This window comes from Falco peregrinus, chromosome Z (genome assembly GCF_023634155.1).
Source record: "Falco peregrinus isolate bFalPer1 chromosome Z, bFalPer1.pri, whole genome shotgun sequence".
Lineage (NCBI taxonomy): Eukaryota > Metazoa > Chordata > Aves > Falconiformes > Falconidae > Falco > Falco peregrinus.
In genome coordinates this window covers 57,367,060-57,389,236 of record NC_073739.1, presented here as the reverse complement: position 1 = coordinate 57,389,236, position 22,177 = coordinate 57,367,060, and the positions used below count along the sequence as shown (strand labels likewise).

The 22,177-nt window shown below is 37.6% G+C and overlaps 1 protein-coding gene across 4 annotated transcripts in view; it reads right to left on the bottom strand.

Annotated features, from left to right (window-relative positions):
- Window positions 1–10,021: 10,021 nt before the first annotated feature.
- TNPO1 (transportin 1) overlaps window positions 10,022–22,177 on the bottom strand; it is a 59,617-nt gene continuing 47,461 nt past the window's right edge. For 3 of the 4 annotated variants that reach the window (XM_055790589.1, XM_055790590.1, XM_055790591.1), the window contains 3 exons: window positions 20,852–20,926; window positions 16,885–16,948; window positions 10,022–15,351 (listed from right to left, as the gene is read on the bottom strand). In XM_055790589.1, coding sequence (XP_055646564.1) covers window positions 15,179–15,351; window positions 16,885–16,948; window positions 20,852–20,926 — 312 coding nt within the window. In that variant the 3' untranslated portion in view covers window positions 10,022–15,178. Of the gene's footprint in view, window positions 15,352–16,884; window positions 17,028–20,851; window positions 20,927–22,177 lie in introns of all 4 variants that reach the window. The other variant, XM_055790592.1, reaches the window with a different exon arrangement.

The following is a 22,177-nucleotide window of genomic DNA, read 5'->3' as shown; positions in this document are numbered from 1 at the left end:
CACCCCCCCCGAAAGTGTGAGGAAAATTGCCCCCGAAATCTTGAGGAAAGCCCTTCAAAGGTAGTCAGTAACCGCTAGGAACGGCTGCGGTGGGCGCCGGCGCGCACGGGGCTGAGTGCACGCCGTTCGGCTGGCTTCGCGGCCGGGCGCCGCTGCAGCCCGGGGGGGTGCGGTCCCCGGTCCCTGGAGCAGGCGCTGGCTCGGGCCGCGGGAGCGTTGCGGGTCCAGCACAGCCCACCCTCCCCGCGGCCTCGGCGCGCAGGATTTTACAGTTTCAGTGGCACGCTCCTAAGAATGATGCTCGTCATTTGAAGCCATGGAGGCTGGAGAGCGGTTTACTTCAAACCTTCATCTTCCTCAGCGGCAGTTCAGTTTCCAGACCCTTCGTTTACTCGGTGTAGGTTATCAGCCAGTGGGGTGATGCTGATGGCTGAGCACATCTGTGGTCAGTCTGTACCTGCAGTCCTGCTTTTCAGTGACTGTATTTCGGTATTTTCTTCATGGTGGAGTCGGCACCACTGGGATCCTTCTGAGACCCCAGAGAGTCCTCAATGAGGTGACTCGTTGCCCAGTACAGCAGCGAGGAGGTTTTCATTACTGAGGGCCCTCAAACAGAGGGGCAGGTCTAAGCAGTGTTGGGGGGGGGGGCAGCAGTTCGTTGTCCTGTTTTGTGGTAAGCACTTTATCCAGACTTTTATCTATGGTTTTGCCAGCACAAAGCTTTATCCAAGATACAAAATGTAAGCAGCAGATATTCTGTGCTGGGTGTTCAAGGTCCTGCCTTCCCCCTCATGGGAAACCCTATCTGTTCTGGTTTGAAAAATCTCATCTGCCTCCACCTTAATACTGATGTCCTTCGGCCTTCATTCTTTAAGATTGTAGGTAGGTAAGGCATAGAGCAGAACATTCAAGTCATCTCTTAAGAACCTTATGAATTCACCAACTTAGATAAAATTTATGCTGATTAAAGACATCTGTGAAAGCCAAATTAGCGAAAATGTAGTTCAGAAGTTTACAGAGCTATAAAATTTCATCAAGCAAAAAATTACAAGTTCGGGCAAACAAGACAGCCAAATCTGTATTATTCATCTCAATATACATCAGTGTGATTCTGCATTACAAACTTTCAACTACCTTTACTAAAGATACTTTCATGGAAGATAAACATATTCTGAACTGGTATTACAGTAATAAGTAATTGGCTGTAACTTTAATCCATCGCTTCCTGTAGCTCCATGGTAAGTTTAGGACTTCCTTTCTTTCTAGCAGTGTCTCCCAAAGTTTCAGTATATGCAAAGCTTGCCAAATTGCTGATCCCAAGACAGAGAAAACTTTTGGACCTCCTTCACAGTCCAAATTTCAAAGTCCCAAGACTGTTAGATCTGGATCAGTCTCTTGATAATAGCAGTAAGCATGTGCACCGTAATTCTAAACAGTAATGACATGCTGTACGTCTACATTTAAGAAAAAAACTACTTTATGTATCTGTTTACTTGATGTAAGCAAGCAGCCTGCATTATGATCTGAAGGATACAAATACAGTACCTGTGCATTGTTACCTGTAAGGACGTATACCAGGGCAAACTGAGATAAAAGCTGCATGATCAAAGCCGAAGGTTTTTATTCCGTAGAAGATAGAAAAATACTTTCCACAGGGACAGATACTATGCTATGATGGATGGAGAGTCGGGTTCACTTCCACATTTCATAGAGAAGTTCCCATCTTCCACATTTTCAAAGCTATGTAGTAAAGGAATTCCTTATCTACTGCTGCATCTAGATGTGCAGTAGCTGCTGCAGTGCTGCAGCAATCTATCATCACACAAATATCAAACCCATCCTCAGGTTTTCAACAACAGCTTCCCACAAAAATTCAAGAGAAATGCAAAATTATAAACCTGAGCTTTAATGCAACCTACAGCATAGGTACAGTTATATAGAAAACCACTTTGATAGGGATGATGATCAGGATCAATAGTTACATTCTTAAGGCACACTGGAATTCCCCAGAATAAAATTAATTTCTTAGGAGTGAACTTTCTTTTGAACTCCATAAAGTATCATAAAATTAGCTCTGCCAGCAACAAAGGCCTGTCCTTAAACTTTACCAACCTGCAGGCTGCGTGCCAATCTTGTCAGTTACCTTTTAAAGTAGCACATACTGAAAAATCCTTACTAAGGACAGTCCTGGTATGCACGCTGCTTCTTTGTAGACCGGCCTAGATAAGGAAATCCTAGATTGCCGATTACCTTGCTTTAGGTGCTGCTGGATATTATGTAGTGAGCATGAGTGAAGAAGCAGTTCATGTAGCGTGCCAGTGCCATGGCAATATCCAGCTGGGTATTTCTACACTTTTTCAGTAATGCTTGCATAATACTCAGCAGTGGGTTTTAGTAGATGTCAGCACTCAGGATCTTGCATTTGAATTTAAGTTTTAGTGTAAAGAAGCACACAGAGGTGTGATGGGGGGGCAACTTTATGTGCTGGGTCAATATCCAGACAGTTTATTAAGGTCATTCTAGAAGGTGACAAGCTCTGAGCCATAAATCACATGAGATCTTGATGTTTGTGGGACCAGCTAATACAGTACTTAAAGGCAGAGACTGATGCTCAGTCATACTCAATACAAATTGTTAGGCATATTAGGCAAAGAATCGAGAACCTCATCCAGTGTACAAACCTGTGTGTGTGAATGCCTGCACCATGAATGCTGTGCACAGTACTGGTATGCCTCATCTTACCACCACCCCCCTAACAAAAAACCCAAAAGCACAAAGAAACAAACAAAAACCCCAACCAACCAACCACCTAACACTTCAGAAGGCTTGAGATAAGAACAAGAAAAAGGATCCAAGGTATGGGAACTAACATCCACCACGTAAACTAGAATTCATCAGGCTGGAAAAGAGATGACTGAGAAAGAATACGATACAGAGGACTCATAAGTAAGAACAGAGGAGATGAGCACAATCAGAGAATTCAGTCAAGCTAGAAGGAAGGAGAAACCGGACAAAGTTTCTAGGTTTCTCTAGACTGAGAAACCCATAATGGGTTACTAAATACAAAGACAGTACCACTTACTCCAAAAGCCCCTGATCTGCAAGTCAGTGAAGCCTGTGAGAATACTTTGTAATAGTATCACTTATAGTACTTTAATTTTATCATCTTCCCTAGGTATTGGCTGCTGAAGACAGGGTACTGGGTTAGGTGGACTGTGTTTGACCCAGTACAATTGTTCTTTTGTTCTTTTTTGTTCTCCTGGTGTCATGGCGGTGGACAGAGAGAAACATTATTTTGATAGCCGTAACTACACAGTAAGTCCTGTATAATAAAACAAACCTCTCTGTTCAATGTTTTCAGTAGCTTTCATGGAGGATCCAAGTAGCTTTCTGGATTACCAGTTTTTCAGCAGAGAGCTAAAAGCAATTCCTCTCCCATTTTTGCCATCTACATAAACGTTAAGGTTAAAGAACCACAACAACAAACCTTATAGCAAGGGTATGAGGAGCTAAGGAGGCTTCTTCTTTGCTATACTAGTCAAATTATATTTCATTAATATAATCCTAGTTTTTGAAAGTTTAGTGCTGCGAATGAAGAGACGGGACGCAGCTTGATGCAAGCAAGATGTCAATTTATTGTACAGAAGCACGAGTTTATATACACTTTCAGAAGCTGCGCGTTTTAAACAGATTGGTTCTTGAAGCTAAGCATTGCAGGCTAGGCAATCCCTGATTGGTGGTTAACTGCCATCAATTAACAGCAAGGTGTTACCTTTCCTTGGTGCCATCCGTTCCTCATTCCCTTAGCTTCTCTCAGCATGACTCACCCTGTTGATTGTTATCTATTCACATTCCTTGCTCTCCCAGGGTTTGTGGCCTACAAGCTCGAGCACATTCCTTTCAGCTAACTGATTGCCACTTTATGGTCCTGATTTGCAGGCCCCCTCCTGCAATTTAGCATTAATGTGGGTGGCATACATGTGCAAGGAGGTATTTAGCTTGGAGTTACCCTCTCAGAAAATCATCCCCGATTCCGCAGTTTGCTCTCGCATCTCAGTTTACCCATCCTCCCATATTTCCAGCCTCTAGTTTTACAAGTGTTGACATTAACTTATTTTCAACAATCAATTCTTTTAAAGGGTATAGATAATTTGAGATGTGTTATATACACTGAATTGTTATTTGAAAGAACTTGTCAAATAGGATACTACAATTACAGTGCATTTAGACTACAGACATCAGTATGAATGAACAATAAAGACTGTATATTGTATTTTCACCTAAGTTAATTTACGTTATGTTAAGCCATTTGAAAATAGATTATGAGCTCTAGGTAAAATAACTGCATGGAATTATTAGTAAAACCCTTGACACATGAACCTACAACTGAATACGCTAATATTTTAAGATTATAAAAAAAAGAACAAAGAATCCAAATAACTGCCAAAACCAATCCTGATTATTACATTACTTAATTTCACAGTGAACTGCCAAAGACCCAGTTGATATTTAAAACTCTTTCTAAACTAAAGATGAGTAAGAAACTGGATCAGGTAAAATACATAATCTAACACAGCACTTTATTTTTAAAGATAACCTGAAGAAGCTGGTGGAGGTGGAGCCATTTTATATATCTATTTCGTATACCAGATTGAGAATATGCCTTGAAAAATGCATTTTCTTTTTTTACTGTCCTTGTTAAAAGAGCTACACAAAGAATCTTGACAGGTAAACAGGAATTTATACTGCCAGCTGAGGTACATTCCGAAGATTATAAACACCAGAAGGTGATATAAAAAGTCAGAGTTGTTTACCACTGTGAGGACAAAAGATGGGGAAAAGGAAGACTGAGTGAATTGTGAGCTAAATCCCTTTCAAAAGTCATTTAACTTTGGTAGCTACTGTCACGCTACCTTGTAGGATTTTTAAAAAAACAGGATTATTTTCTAATCAAGCAATTGTACCTGAATACTTGCAGACATTACCCAGGGTTTAATAATTCACTTGCTTACAACCTACACATTACCTTCATGACTAGACATTTACTGCAGCCTTTTTGTACATAAAGTGTAATGAAATCCCACCATAGACAGAAGTTAAAGCTAGAAAAGCTTAGGAAAAAAAAATCTGGGTAGGAGAAAGAGGTTATAATGTTAGCAGCAAATGCAGCCAACTTGAAGTAATTTATTCAAAGGATATTGGGAATTCTCCCACACAATCTTAAGACAGGCTAGGGCCCTTTTCCGAAATATATGCACAAACTCAAATCATGGTCTAATGAGAGAACGCTGGTGAGATTATGGCCTACATTTGGGGTTGGATGGATATTTCTAACATCTTTCTGAGTTTAAGATAAAACACAAATACTTGCACACACTTAGAGAGCCACATTTTTTACAGTAAGGTCAAATGAGTTTTTCCCAACTTGGTCCAGTAGCTCATCAAAGGTCTTTCAAAGCTAGTAGTGATTTCTGTGTTCTGTTGAAGATTTACAGCAAGTTTTAATGACACTGTTTTCAACATTCCTGGAATTATGTATTCCATTAGGCTATATGATCTGACTCACTGTATACTTAAATGCACAATTCTGTTGATCTAGTCACCAAGCTTGATCCCATCCCTTTCATTACTTCAATTACTTGAATTACGAACCCAGCAGCATTGTTTCACAGTGCGTCACTTGGTGCCAATACTGCACCTTTATTACTCTCATGCTCTGTTGCTGCCAAAAGCATGTTTCATCAAATCAACCTTCAATCAAATGGAAGAATTAGAAAGCATTAGTGAACATTAGTAATGACAAACTGGAAGAGTCTGATGTTTGTAGATTCCATTCTGACTTCAAATAACACTTCAGCCCTGCATGAAAAATTCTGGGAGATTTCTAAGATATTTAGGAGGTGTGATTTTTTTAATCTGTATTCTATGTAAGATGGGGAAATAGCACTATAAATTATTACACTATAATACTGTCAAGAAGACATTCAATGGTTAGCTGAATTTATACTGTTGATATATCAATGTATTTGGCATTGTCTATGTTTTAGGCACTTACCTGCAAATATGTCAATCAGTGAACTTGAAGCAGCTTTTTATTTACAGTCAACAATTAAAAATAACCTAAATGAAAAAAGACATAAATATTTAAAGCATTTGAACTCAGAGAAAAGCAAACAAATCTGAAATGTTTAGAAGAGCAAGCTCTGATTGTGTAACTTCACTTAGTACCAAAGCGCTCCATAGTACCAACCACACAAGCAAGTTACAGTGTCCAGACCACAAAGATCTTCTTCACCCTGGTTATAATACACAACAGAAACGGAAAAGGTGTAGCTGGTGCAGAAGGGTCTGAAGCTAAGCTAGTAAGACTAGATGGTATCTCAGAAAAGTATTCTTAGTACAGCATCATGGAATAAATAGTGCTTTTGTTCTTAATTAAACCAAATACAGCTCATAATTATTACTATACTTAAAGAGGAAGTGCAAAGGTTTGGGAATGAGTTTATGGAAGAGAGTAAATTAAATAATGAAAGATATTAGTCTGGGCAGACTTAAGCCGTCTAGGTAAGAAGCAGCTGTTTGAAATACTGTGAAAGGTAAGACATTTGGTTATGCAGGTCCTTCATTAGGATTGCATGTTAAAAATCAGAATGGCAGCATGTGCAGAATGCACAGTGAATGATTTGCGTTTGTTAGAAGCCACGCTATGTGAAAACAACTCTTACCTTTGATTCTTCACAACCTCCATAGATACACATAGCAGTGCTTACTAATGGCAGCCACCAGCTCGAGTGGCTGGAAGAAAGATGCGAACTTCATAGTGTCCTTATCACCTTGATAAAACTCTTAAAGCCTAAGTGCTTATGCAGATGTGCAGACTTGTACTAGCAATGATTTAGAGGGCCTCCTGTCTCCACACACATTGAGAAGCATCCTGGTGTTTCTGCTGAATTTGAAATTGAGATACTGAGGTTTGGTGGGGGTTTTTTGTTGGTATGTTGTTTTTTTTTTTTAAAGAAATAAAAGTAGCCAAGATACCTAATGGTTCTTAGACAAACTGAATTACTAGTGATTACACTGGGCAATTACTTGTCCAACAACCCCCTGTTAGACACTGCCATTTTATGGACGAGTTACACAGATGAGTGAATGCTTGTAACATATCAGAGCTGTGGCCTAAGGTTCCAGCTAGCTTCCATCTGGTTTTGGCCCAAAGATACAACAGCTCTGGTGTGCAAGGCCTTCAATAAGGAGGATGGGGATAAGCGAAACTAAAATTAGCTACATCTTATGGCAAAGTACTGGAGAAAATTATGCAACTATCTTACTCTCTTATGCTAAGGTATGTAAAGAAAATACTTGAATTCTTACTTCGCCATGCAATCTATTTGTTCTTCCAATGCATTACAAAGCTAGAATGAAAAGGTGCATGTATTTATATGCCTGGGAATATTTTGGACATGGTTCCAAAATGTTCATTTGAGAATGTACATTTCAGAATGAAAAATGTATATGCAAGACAGTGACCATCAATATGTTAAAAAGAAAAAAAACCCCACAATAAGATGACTTAACATTTCCTTTTGAGATAATGATTAAGTTAAAGGAAGACACTGAAAAATGCCTTGTGTCAAGAAGCAGTTCTGGCAAGGAAAGTACCATCTCAGAGTTTTGTTGTAAAACAGTTGGTTGGTTGTTGTTGGATTTGCAAATCCCTCTATTTTTTTTTTCCTTTTTTTTTTTTTTTATGGTCTCAATTGCTATTGAGTTTTCAAAATATGAAACACCCTTCATTTTCTCTATCTGTAAGCCACAGAAACCCCTCAGCGTGTCAACATGAATGTAAAGCTGAAAGACAGCTTGAGAAAACTGCAAATTAAATATGCCGTATGTATATGGACATTCCTTGACAATCATTTCAAGGTAAAAGGACTGGCAAATTAACATTGCTTCTCATTGTGCACATTATCAGGGAAACAAAATTTTATTTGGAATTTGTGTTGGGCACTGGTGTGCAGAATGAAATAATGGAAGATTTAAATGCATTGTTATCAGTTACAGTAATACTGCAGTAGTTATGCATCCAAATTAACCTGTATGTTGTGAACAGAGGGGAAGATGTTAACTTTTCCTGTATATTTAATAGACAAATTTATGACTATCCATTTTGCCAAGTGGCAATAAGAAAAGGAAAAATGGCTAAAACTGTCAGCATAACAGTTCAACGTCATTTATTTCCACATTTTAAATATAAATTAAAATCCAATTAAAAAATTATTTATACCTGAAGCTACAAAATAAATACCTCAATTTTCATTTTATGATTCAAATGAAAGTATGGCAAAAAAGAATTGGTGTCACAAAAACCCTTACATACCATCAATTACACATATATGCATTAATACATGTGCAGTATAATTGCATGTTTTCCTTAAAAAAGCAATTACTGGAAACCACCTCATTTTAAGTCTGCCATTATTCAGATTAACATTTGGGTATCTTTGGGGAGGTTTTGATGGTATATAATGCTAATTTTATGCAAAACAAGGATAAATGCCTCTGAAAGAGATGTACTTTACATGTTAACACTTTATATAAACAGTATGTTTCATTGCGAGTCATTCTGGGATAATAAAAGCTACCAACATTTACTCTGTGAGCACTTAACACACATACATTTTACACACACAATGTTCCTACAGAAACACTTTTTCATTCAAGTACCTCTTTAAATTAGATGTAATTTGGTTGTGTTTTTTTTTTTTTTTAAGAAACAGAATGACCTACATTGAAACTACAATCCTTTGCACTTCTGCAACCTGACCACAAACTTAGTCATAACATTCATTTCACTTACTGAAGATGACAGTACTTACTCTACTCATCTCGTTTGTATATGCAGATATTAATTAACCTCAGACTCAAAATCAGAGGCCGCAGCTTAAGATCAGGCTCTAAGCTGATAGTAGGAGACTTGAACAAAACATCTGACTGACAGCAGGATGTTCTATCACAGGTACCCCGCAACCTAAGGGGAGTGAGGAGCGCTATAAAAGACTTCCCTCCATCCCCTTCCACACAGCCACCAGTTCAGTCAGTCAACAGGAACTGATCTCTGCTCATCAGCTTGGTCTCTACACACCTACACTGCTATTAACAGCTCCTCTTTCTGGAGGCGGAAACTGAAGTCCTTCATTAGCAGACTTTCAGCTAAATATGCAGCAATTAATACTATAAATTTTATTATTCTAGAAAGCAGTTATAACTGCATTTTATTGAATTTAATCATTACTATAGAAGCTGTCTGTGCTAGGTATATGTAAATCTCCAAATTGTCTACATGCTATTGACCAACTGTTAAATGTTGGAAGAAGCAAACATAAAATGTTCAAATCAACATGGGTGAATTTTGTCCAGAAAGCTGCTGCTCTTGGTTTCATACTTTTATTTTAGAGACTACTGTATCATAAAGTTACATAAATGGAAGAACAGGTCTTTAAATATTTTGTATTATCATGGTCCCATAAAATCTAGATCAAATTAGACCAAGACCACTGGAAGTTTTGGTTCAGGGTCTTGGAATATTTTTAACTTACTTCTAGTTGACTCCTTGTATATTATTCACATTACTGATAGCACAATCAATGAGATTTTTTTTTTTTCCTCCCCTTTCCCATTTGGTCAGACTTAGCAATTACCAGATGTCTCAAACAAAAATACAGTCAATGTACCATTTCTCAGTAGTAAAGCGGCTACCAGTTATCATCCAACAACAGTCATTAATTTCAGTTCATGTAAACCTCCTGTTTCTACACTGCTCTGCCCTCCAGCTGCATGAAGCATCTAAACTGAACTGACCTTAACTTATCCTAGGATAATTTCCTTTCAGATACAATGAAAATCCCTATTCAAAAGACTCCAGAACTTACACCTTTGAACCAGAAGAGTGCACTACTGGGTCAGGCAAAACATAATTGAACATGAAATTTTCATCTTTCATTAAAAATTGGAATGCAACATCTATATTTAAACAACTTTATTAACATAATCAAGCAGTGATTAACATTCACATCTATTATGTCACATCATACAAATGTAAATACAAAATTACTACAGTACAATATATATTCTCTGCATGATCCAAAATATTTGGTGGCCCCAAAAACTCTTTAAAATTCAGCAGCTTATCAAAAATTAAAACCATATTCTATTTAAAATGAAGTTCTGTTAGCACATAGGCAGACTTCAGGAAATATCACTCAATTTAGTACAGTTTGAGAGGTTGCAGGAGGATATGTTTGAAGGAAACAGTCCAACATTGTGGAATACAGAAACATCAGATTTAAAGCTTTCAAGCAAAACTCACACAACCTAAGTTGTCAGCAGAAAGATCCAGTCATCTCTCATTTTAAACTATTTTGTACACTGCATCCAATTTAAGGTTTTTTAAGTTTCTAATATTAGTAAGTCAGACAACGTACAACATAAATACTTATTTCTTCCCATGAAAAGAGATAGTATTACACTGGAGATTTCGACAGCCAAATGAACCTGCTTATACAAATCTTTTTTTCTAATCTCCATCCTTGCAAGAAACACCCCATTTTGTTGCTCACCCAAAGTAAGGAAATAGATACCTAAGGTGAAAGTAGCACAACAGAACCAGCTTACAGGAAAACGATACTATACTGTAAGTGCTGAATTCTTTGAGAAGTGGATTTGGCTTATTTAAAGTATAATGTAACATCACGCAGGGATTCATCTTATAGAGCCATTTTAAACTTCCCTCATATAAGTACATTCAAGTGAGTATCATTATTTTAGCAGAATATACTCGTCAAGGCAAGCAACAAGTTTCCTTAAGTTGCCTCAGTTTCCCATTTAAAACAATAATCTAAAACTGGCTTGCTGCAACCATTAAGTGCAAAGAGTAAGCATCAGTGGCAGACAGAAACTTTTTCTACTGGAGAAGAACACCTGTAAGACTGATGGATGCAAGTCATTCTGGAGAATGCATAGGTGAGTGAAATACACAGCTACTGATCAAGCTTTAGTTATTCAAGATGAGGTTACTGGAAATACTTATGTAATATGTAACAAATATGTATACAAACAACATCAGTGTCTATACTGAGATAACGGCAGGATGTTTTGTCATTTTGCTGTAGAGCTTAACCTTTATCTAAGACAGAAAGTTACTCTTTAGACCCTATATAGAAGCTTTATGCATCTATCATCCTCATGAAAGAGACAGTATTGAAGCAATTAGTGTTAAGTTGCAACTTCTTTCCTTGAGAAAATCTGAAACAAATGATATCTAATATAACGGTGCATTTAAAGCCTTTTTCAAGAAATATTTTTAATTGTTTGAATATGGATGCATTCTCCTCAAGGGAAGAATGTTTTTGCACCTTATGTGTTAATACGTTCAATATGAATAAAATAGGTGAAGCAAGTTGTTATTGTCCCACAATAGAAGGTTAGAGTAAGTTTAAGACAGAGAAGCTGCCCAAATTAAATACATAAACTAATATAATTAAGACACTTTTTTATTAGCATGTGTTCTGAACAAAAAGGGTACAAGAGTATTCACCTGAGATAAAGCTAGTATTTGAATATTTCTAAGTAGCAATGAGTTTCGCTTGAGGAAAGCCACTTGAAGCTTTAAAATATACTTTTTACTACTATACAATATATGCAGTTTAAGTAATTAAGACTGATGCTAAGCTAACATAAAAGTCCTAACAAAAAAAAATTAAAAAAAAATCACAGTGTATATCAGTAGTTACAAAATTTATCTGATTTCTTAACTTTTAAAAATTATAATGATTATAAATTTTAAACCCATTCTTCTAAAAGTAATCTTCTGAGTACAAGCTTTAAGGAGCAATAAACTAAAGCATAAGAATTAGCTTATTACAATTTAAATATATACATATTCACTGATTTAGAAAATAATCAAGCTTTGGAAAAAATTTACAAAATTGATTATTTTTGCTTGCACTGGTTAAAATAATGAACCATTCTGATCTTTTTCCCTAAATGAAATGAGCTGTTTCCTGAATGTGTAATGAAAAAAATTTAGTATTGAACTTCATTTAAGATTAACAACAATTTAGAACTGCCAAAAAGATGCATTTACAAAGATTGTAAATATACTTTCTGTTACCAACTTAGGTTGATCAGCAGCTTTTGTTCACTCTCAGCATCCTTCAAAAAGGGAAACTCAAAACAGGAAAAAGGCATATATAAAAAACAGTAAACACTGACCTCCTGAGGTTCCTACAACAAAAATATTCAAGTAGAAAATCTACACCATTACTTAGCAGCGGCTATTTCTGTAGTTTAGCACACTAACAGCACTTTATTCAGTGTGTAAGGAGCAAATGAAGTAAGCCGTGCTTTTAGCATGCCAAGAGGCAGAAACACTGGAATGTAACAAAGACAAACTCACAATTCTACCAGTAAAAACATTCAGTCCACATTCAAGAACTGTCAAGACTACACCACAAGAATTAAGATGCTTTTTACATATCCCATGATGCAATAATTGAATTATAAATGTTAATGCTGTTTCAGAACTTTTCTTACCTCACATTAAACCCTAAATGGCTTCTGCAAATCTCTGTGCTATATTATGCAATAGGAAATGGTTTATTTGCAGTAAAATATACCATGACAGAACTTACTGATACAAGAGACTACTTTGTCAGTACTGTTTATTTCTGCCTTATTTTAATTATTTTCCTTGCTGTTATACGAGATCAGTTCACATCTGTACAAATACCTATTAAAATACGTATGTACAAAAGTGGCATCCTAAGCTAATCCGGGGTGAGGTGGAGTGGTTTTATTTGGTTAAAAGGGCTTTCTAAATTATTTGGGTAGTTTTTTTCTTCTACAGATTTTTTAATGTCATTTCTCTGAAACTCTTCCCTAATGTTCAAAACACACTCAAAATTAAAGCAAGTTTGGATCTAAAATAACATCCCACCTTGCTAAATTGTAAAGGTTTGGGGTTTTTTCCCTTCCAGAATTTGCTTTTAAAGTGGTTTTAGTGACTACTACTAATTTGCTTCAGAGTTACTAGTTAAGAAGGAATTTTGCATTTGCTACCAAAGCGATGTAATTTGAAAGCAAGTTACCACATGCAATTTTGACCAAACTGAATAAATATTATGTACTAGCATTAGTGAATGTACTTCATACAGTACATGCCCAAACTATTTTTCAGGCATAATCCATTAAAATTTGCAAAGCCAAAAAAAGAGGGGGTGGGGGCATGTAAAACATGCATGCTATCATACATTAAAAAAATAAAAATAAAAACTCGTTAATGTTCACACTCACACAGCTCAAACTTCAGTGCAATGGCTAAATCATTCAACAGTCGAAGAACAGAACCATGCAAAGAAGAGCAAGTTCTTAAAAAAAATACCAACCAAACAAAAAAACCCAAAACCTGTCATCCAGTATCCATTTTGCAATGCAAAGGTGAGAAACTACATCTACAAAAAGGCTGTTATGGCTTAATTTTGTTTTGCAGATTAATTATGCAGCACTTGAAAAATGGAAAGGTGTGGCATCACCTCTGACCAGCAGAGTTAAAAATCTCTCCATTTTCCTTTATCATCATGGGATACTCTTTAGGCAATCTAAATTATTAAAGACTTGCCACTTTCAGATGGACACAAGATCAAGTGTACCAGTTAGGATTTCACATTCACAGTACTAAGAAAATACACATGGAAGGAAAAGTAAAGGGTTAACTTAACAAGGATTTATTCACAGGAACACATGTAAGTAGAGGGAAAAAAAAACACAACAGAAAAGCTAAACAAATGAAATGAAGAGGATCCAAACCAACTTTCACTCCGTAGCTTTAAACTTGCACCCTTGTGCATTTAACTACATCACAAAGGGCCACCAACATGCGCCGATACAGTGTAGATACCCTGCATTACATCTATTAACTTAAAACATCTCTTTAAGATCATGCTTTGAACAAAAAGAAAGCATAGAAGGTAGTATGTTGAGTGGGAATAAACACAAATATAGCAATCATGTCATCAACTTCTACAATTGTCTTTACGTGCCAACTAACATTTATGCAGCCTTTAACGGGTCTTACCATGTAACTCATTTTTAGAGATTCTGATAAAATCACTAGTATATAACCATGCAGAAAGCACATCACACTGACAGCACAGAGGCAAATATTTTGCACAGCTATATCAGCTTTCCACATTGTGCAGGTTACACACAATACAATATCAATCTTATTCTTAACAGATCCTAAAAAGGTATTTCAAGGCCTAATTGTTAACTACAGTACTTTATATCTATATTCTTAATCAAATAAAAATCCACAGAATCTTGAAAAGGAATTTTAAATGCAGGGCTATATTGAATTGGTAAACTGCAACACAAAACTGGCGCAACATAGGTAAAAGTATACCAGTTTCAATCTATGTGATGCAAGCATGCTACTTTCCCACTAAATTACTTCTGATCACTATGAGCCAGAATGCATGCCCGAACCTTAAACTGCACATTAAGAATAATGCTTTACTCTAGAAATTAAATCTAATGAAGTACAATAATTAAATCATATCCACTACTTTAATTATTTTTTAATGTAAAAATAAAGATGTCAATCTTTCCTTTGAAGTGTCCCTCCCCTTACCCTAAAAATGAAAGGAGTGACTCATTTGGCAGCTTGCAGGTTGCTTCACTTTGTCCAAGTTAACCTTTATTAAATTTACTATGGGGTTTCTATATTGTACACTGCAAGTGCCTGCGCCTAATACAGATGCAAGCTGCATTTTAACTGTACTAACTTCATTTGTGTAGTTCTTCATTAACATGCAAATACCTAGGAATCCCATCAAGCAGGATGAAATAATGTAGAAAACCCTTACTTAAAAAAACATAAAAGAAAAAAGAAAGCCTTTTACTGTTTGCGACCCCCATTCTTGGGTTTCCTTTATTGTGCGCAAAATAGTTTTCCTCTTTACATATCCCTATGATTCAATTACATGGTTCTTATTTTGGTACAATTCCCCATAATATTCCAGAATGTGCTGTTTTGTGACTAGATTCTTTTTTTTTTTTCTTCTTCACATACAGTGCAGAGTTGTAATAGGAGACAGATTTCCACCCACAAAGGCTCCAGATGTTAAAACATTTCCCAACATCGACTTAATACAGTGACGGCAACACCTCCCTCCCGCCCCTCCCAGTAGGGTTGGGATTGTACTGTATTCCCTACTGGTTTACCCTTCCCCCCAGTAAAGGGTAACATTTTCCCTGGGTGCAGAGGCTCCCTCATAGTCTCCCAGACTGAAGGACCTGTAAAAGAAAAAGATAAAGGTACAATTATATCTTATCTTTAACCTTAACTGACAAATCTGTGCTTAAACAGAGGTTTTTTGCCTTTTTTAAGCAGTAGGCACCAACCTTTAACTTAAAAATGAATTAACACCTAGATTACACCTTCTAAGTGTGTTAAGAGAAAAGCCCATTTATATCAAGTAAATTATTATTCATGAAACAATGTATGCTTTAAAGCTACATTGACAGTTCACTATTGTGCCTAAGCTTGGATTACAGATAAAACGAGTCCTATATATTCTCACAAGCTTTTCATAGCACAAACTTAAGAGGTAGTGATGACACTGAGAAAGAATATTAAACGTATCTGCTACTGACCTGACAACTTTACTTTTAGGTAGATTAAACAAGATAGCCATAGATAGTGTCTCCTCAGTTCAAACTGAAGATCATGATGAATTCTATCACTTTGGATTCCTCTTCATTAGGAGAGGAAAACACCTTTATGCCAGAACTAGAACGCCCTCATTGATAAATGTGTAAATATTTGACATTGGTTTATTTTTAATCCATTGTTCAAATCAAACATACAGTTCAAACAGGATTTCTTATGTCACTGACTTTGAAAAAAATCTTAGGCTGACTTTTAAATAGTTGTCTATTAAACAATAAATGAGAAGAGAATTGCATGATTCACTCACATATTTTCAGTATAAAAGTTCTACAGCAAGTATCAAATTTATACTGAATGAATAAACTCAATTCACATTCTTTTTTGGTTAGTGTAACAATCTCTTCACAGTATCATCTACTTCACACGTGGGAAATTTGCTTTATCGTGTGCACAGATAGCATACAAAGCAGGGTAGTATAATATAATTATTCTAGAATGCACTGTCACTTTTCTTGGCTGAAGTTGAATCATTCTCTGCACAGAACAGTAACAATTCTGAATTGATGCACAAAATGGAACGTGGCAATAATAAACACAACAGCCTCCCCAAAACAGCATGCTCTACAGTTACAGCAGTTACAGATCAGCATAACATCTTTTATTCAGTGCAAAGATCTAGTATGCAATTTGGAGCATACGGGACCTCTCATAGCTGAAGTGCATCAACAAACTTGCCTTCCCACCCTAAAGGAATGAATATTCCTGCTTAGACAACACCTGCCATCTACTAATTCATAAGACATAAGGGAGTATGATGGCTTGAGGATCATGTTCATCACTTGGCTTATTAAACTTGAACTGTCACTTCGTTATACCTACACTTCCAGTCTTATCTTGATAGACTATCCTGTGTACGATACACTCGTCTTTTTTCCTTCTTTCTCTCTCTCTCTCTCTGTAATAATAAAATACAGGATCAGACAACTGCTTCTGCTACAGCTACCATCATTTAGGTATACTATCATCCCACTTTTTTTTCCTTCTTATGGGTAGGGAAGATATCCAGTGTATCTGAAAAATTCTACTCTGATTCATATAATGCAAACAGGGAGGAAGTCTGTCATACAGCTCTTTTTACCAAAGATTTGTGTCCTTACCTCTAATTATGGGACTGCAGCTACAGTGCATGAGGTTAAACTCCATAGTAAGCTGCAAGGCGCTCTTTTAAGGGAAGAGGAAACTGGTCAGAGAAACGCCTCCAATTCTCATCCCCAACTTGATTTTTAAATCCATGAAGAATCTACAAATAAGAGGGGGGAAGTCAAAATAATCACTAAACAGAGGTTACATTATTTATGAGCAACATATGCAGTAAGCCACAAACTGCTGGATCATACATCTGTCCATTTGAATTCTCCAATTTAATACTGAAATGCTACTAAGAAAGAAAGAAAGTCTAGTAATGTCTTTTTTAACGGAAATGTTTCTTTTAAGGGTGACAGATGGAATATAGCTGTCCACACAAAATTAGTGTGTGTATACATACCTATATGTATTTTTAATGAGTAAGGTGACTTAAAACCTAGAGATAGGCCACTTCAGAAGGCTAAATATTTCATCAATTAAAATGGCTTACATATGTTAAGATTACTGTATTCATGTTTCTTTTCAAAATGTGTGATATACTGTGGGAAGAAACCTGAGCCAAATCTGCAGCCAGCACTTGAGAGAATGAATACCTGTTAGCTTTAGCACAGATGCAAAAGCATCCGCTGAGAGCTCTGTTTTTTCCATGGAATCTGTAAGACTGTCACTGAAAATGGAAGCTGTTAAAATCTTTTGTGCTTTGAATTAACAGGGATCCACAGTCAGTGGTAGTCAAAAGCCAGTGAGAAGGGACAAAAAAAAATATTTACAGGTTTCAGTCTAGACCTTCCAATGTAATAAATTAGCTGAGAACTATGAAAATTAAATGATACTATCAAAAAGGTCTTCGTATGTTAGCTCTGAGAACAGCAGGTTAAAAGGCAAATATTAGAAAGAACAAAAGCAGATGACAGTCTCCCACAACAGCCTCCCAGGTAAGCTGAGGAGTGTGGGTCAGGTGAGCGGACAGAGAGGTGGATTGAGAACTGGCTGGACGGCAGAGCCCGGGGGGCTGTGATCAGCGGCGCAGAGCCTGGCTGGAGGCTGAGGCCAGCGCTGTGCCCGGGGTCAGTGCTGCTCCAGTCCTGTTCAACTCGCTCATCAGGGACCTGGACGCAGGCACAGAGTGCACCCTCAGCCAGTTTGCTGATGACACTAAACTGGGAGCAGTGGCTGATACCCCAGCAGGCTGCGCTGCCATTCAGCAGGACCGGGACAGGCTGGGGAGCTGGGTGGAGAGGAACCTAATGAAGTTCAACAAGGGCAAGTGTAGGGTCCTGCACCTGGGGCGGAACAACCCCCCACACCAGCACAGGCTGGGGCTTGGGGGTTGACCTGCCAGAAGGCAGCTCTGTAGAGAAGGGCCTGGGAGGTCTGGTCAACAGCAAGTTGCCCATGAGCCAGCAGTGTGCCCTGGTGGCCCAGAAGGCCAATGGTGTCATCCTGGGGTGCATTAGATACGTGGCCAACAGGTCCAGGGAGCCTATCCTCCTCCTCTACCCTGCCCTGGTGAGGCTGCTTCTGGAGAGCTGTGTCCAGTCCTGGGCTCCCCAGTTCAAGAGACAAGGAACTGCTGGAGAGGGCCCAGCGGAGGGCTATGAGGACGATGAGGGGAGCGGAGCATCCCCCTTATGAGGAAATGCTGGGGGAGCTGGGCCTCTTTAGCCTGGAGCAGAGAAGACTGAGAGGGGACCTTATCAACGTCTACAAATATCTTCAGGGTGCATGTCAAGAGGATGGGGCCAGGCTCTTTTCAGTGGTGCTCAGTGACAGGACAAGGGGCAATGGGCACAGACTGAAACCCCAGAAGTTCCATGCGAATATGAGGCAGAACTTGTTTACTTTGAGGGTGACAGAGCACTGGAACAGGCTTCCCAGAGAGGCGGTGGAGTCTCCTTCTCTGGAGACATTCAAAACGTGACTGGATGCAACCCTGTGCAACCTGCCGTAGGGGAACCTGCTTTGGCAGGGCACTGGACTCTATGATCTCCAGAGGTCCCTTCCAACCCTGACCATTCTGTGATACTATGAAATGGCTCCTCCTCATAGGAAATTATGCCAAGAGAGTCTGAAGTTTTCTATTTTTAAATTCAATGATACTGAATTGTGCAACAGTCTGTCATGAACACATGCTCACAGAAAAGGCAATGTCAAAGTTAAAGCTCATGGTACCAATTTCACCCTCAACACAACGTTCTCAAGCAGAGTTGCTCTTAAACAGGATGTAGTAATAACGACATTACAGTGCCCCCAATTAACTTACTGCTTTTCTCCCTGGAAAAGACCTTCCACAAGCAGGCTCACCTCTCTTTCCTTACCCCAAGAGTCAGATTAGCCAGCTGCCAAGAAACTACTGAAAATTGAAGAATGTTCAGGTATAACTAAAGGAACACTTGAAAAAAATCATCTTCCAGTAGAGTTTTAGCAAGTGAGCTTCAGCTAGTCTTCAGAAACCTTGCTTTTATAAAAAGTGATAAAATTCTTAGGGTATGTGTCAGAGTTCAACATGAGCAGCTCATCCACCCATACTTTTGGAAGAGGTATTTCCTCTCTCAACTCTAGTGCTAAAACACTCCAAACAAACAAACAAAAGAAACACTGGGCAATCTTTTTTTTTCCCCATTGTTCCCGATAGGCATAATTATTGTTGGAAAAACATCTAACTGGACTACAGCAGTCATGTATTCATGAGGCAGTAATCTAAAAACTGTACGTGCCATCACTTGAAGAAAGCTTCATTTCCTTTCTTGCATGGAAAAAACCACAAAAGAATACACTTCAAAAAGCAAGGATTTCCTTATGCCAAGTGACCAAGAACCACTGTGTCTTGTTTGAATGCATTAGATCCCACATGGATAATGTGGAAAGAGTCTGAAAAAGAGGAACCTAACTTACTGATGCAAGTATTCAATGCTGAAGGACCAGTGCAGAAACACTGAGACTGCTTTGGAAAATCATCACAGACAGCATCCTGGATTGTCTTTCAAGACTGTATTTACTGTTTGCTGATGCTAGAACACTCATAGCTGTGCATTTCCTGGGCCTGGTGCTCCTTCAGAGGAGACCAGTTATCCAAAAGGCTAAGACAGCGAGATTTCTGTCATCGCTCTTACAGATGGGATACAAAAGTTCCATCTCCTCTTCCAATGCTCACACATGGCATTACTTTAAAAAAAAGCACCAGTACTAACCCATTATCCTAGTAAGTGCTTAGGGATATACTCTATTTCTTCTTTAAGAGGAGCATCATGAACTTTTGACATACATCCTTCCTAAAAACAGAGATTTCACTTTACAGTTTGTGAGGGGAGCCACACTACTGAACAGTAACAGCAACTGTTCATGTAACAGAAGTAAGTTGTGTTTTTTTGGTTGTTTTTTTTTAATCTGATACATTAGTGCCAAAACACAATATATCACATTACGGGTGGGTTTTTTTTGCTTATTTTAAACAAGGCAAACAGTTCTTTTGCTTGCATATAACTCATCCAAGAGAGATTCTGTGGAGAATTAAGCAATCCTGAAAACTTACTTCCAGCAGTAGTAAGAGAAATTAAAGTAAGCATCTTCATGGAAAAGGAATCTTGAACCATACAAATCTTATTTTCTACAGATAAAAGTTTTACATATGGTATAAAAAACCATGTTCTTTTAAATGCAGGTAAAACTCAGTAAGGTGGACATTATGAAAAGTTCTTTAAGGATGATGATTATCCTTTCAAATAAGATATCCAGTGAACTTTTCAATATTGTTTAAAAAAGTTCAGAATAATCCAAATGCATATAAGAAAATATAGGTTAGAAAAGAAAAAGTTAGAATTTCTATCTTGTTTTGTCTGAAAATTTATGACCTTTTAAAGAAGCCTCCATGAACACAAATACAGTAAGTGCTAACGGTGGGAACAGAAAGGAAGAAAAAAACAACAGAGGATCCAAAACAACCACTGTTAGGATATACTGTTATATTAGAAACATTACCTTACAGAACATGTCTCGGAGATCATCTTTTGGGCTAATCCACGATGCAACAGCATCACAAAAAAAAATAAAGTCCTATAAGATTAAACAATCACACAGGTTAGAAACCTCAATTTATGGGTCTGCAAACAATGCTTGATGTTCATTCTATGAACTATGCAGGGTCTTTCATCCTAATTCACAACTGCTTTTGCTTTTATGTATTCATTTTTCAGTTAATTCAGACAGTAACAGTAAGTTATTGTATGCCTAAGTGTTCAGAAATAGAAATAGCTGAGTGTAGGAATAGCTTGGTTTAATCAGATTTTTGACTAAACGAAACCACAGTTAGAAAAAAACCCCAACAACCCTCCCCTCCCACATACGCTTCTCTAACATTGATTCTTTCAGTACACATACTAAGTTCAAGAACCAATCACCTTAATAACAAGCACCAAATTCAAGACAGTCGCAACTCACTCACTCACTCTCGCACATTTCCATTTGGAGAAAAAAAAGCTGTTGTACTACTTTAATCAGAGCCAGAAGTTTTTCCTGGGACACACAGAATGTTTATCATACAGGTTCAAAACTAAAGCCACCCCAAAATCCCTATACTTAGTTCATCTGCTGTCCTGCATTACCCCCTACTACACCATTACGTATTTAATCATTAAGCTGATAATGCCCTTGCTTTTGGGTAAGAAACAAGGATAACGGCTACAGAGAAGGAGACACAGGATAATGAAAAGTCCTTAATTATCCCCTCAAACTATGTGAAAGAACAAAAGGGAAAGTAGAAGAGGCAAATGCTAAGTACAGAACAAGGCACAAGTGAAATGAACTGAACATTTCAAAACAAGGTAGTGGCTCAATTCTTGTGTTTCAGGAAGAATTCCAGGCAGGGGAGATGGAAAATTACCTTTGTTTTCCTCTTAGAAAATATTACACTGATACAGTTTTATTTTGGAGGTGTGGAGACTAAAGAGCAAGTCAGTCTATTCTTCAGATCTAATAGCTATTTTAAGAGTTCCACGTTCCTTGTCACATTGAGTATTTAAGCAATATCCAAAGCTGAAACAGAACCTTCCCTACCCAAGTTTTAAGAATGCATGGGTGGTTACTGTTTTTGTTCTGCTTCTTGTTTTAAAAGCCTAGGTTACATCTGGAAAATAGGTTTAAGTATGTCAGCTTTTGGCTTTTATTTTCATACAGAACCTGACAACAGCCTGACAGAAGTATCAAAACACAATTATTTTAGTTGAAGTTCATTATTTACATATTATTTGTAAGTAAAAGACCAAACCTATATTTAAGAATGCTCTTCTCCTTTCCTTTGCTAGGTGA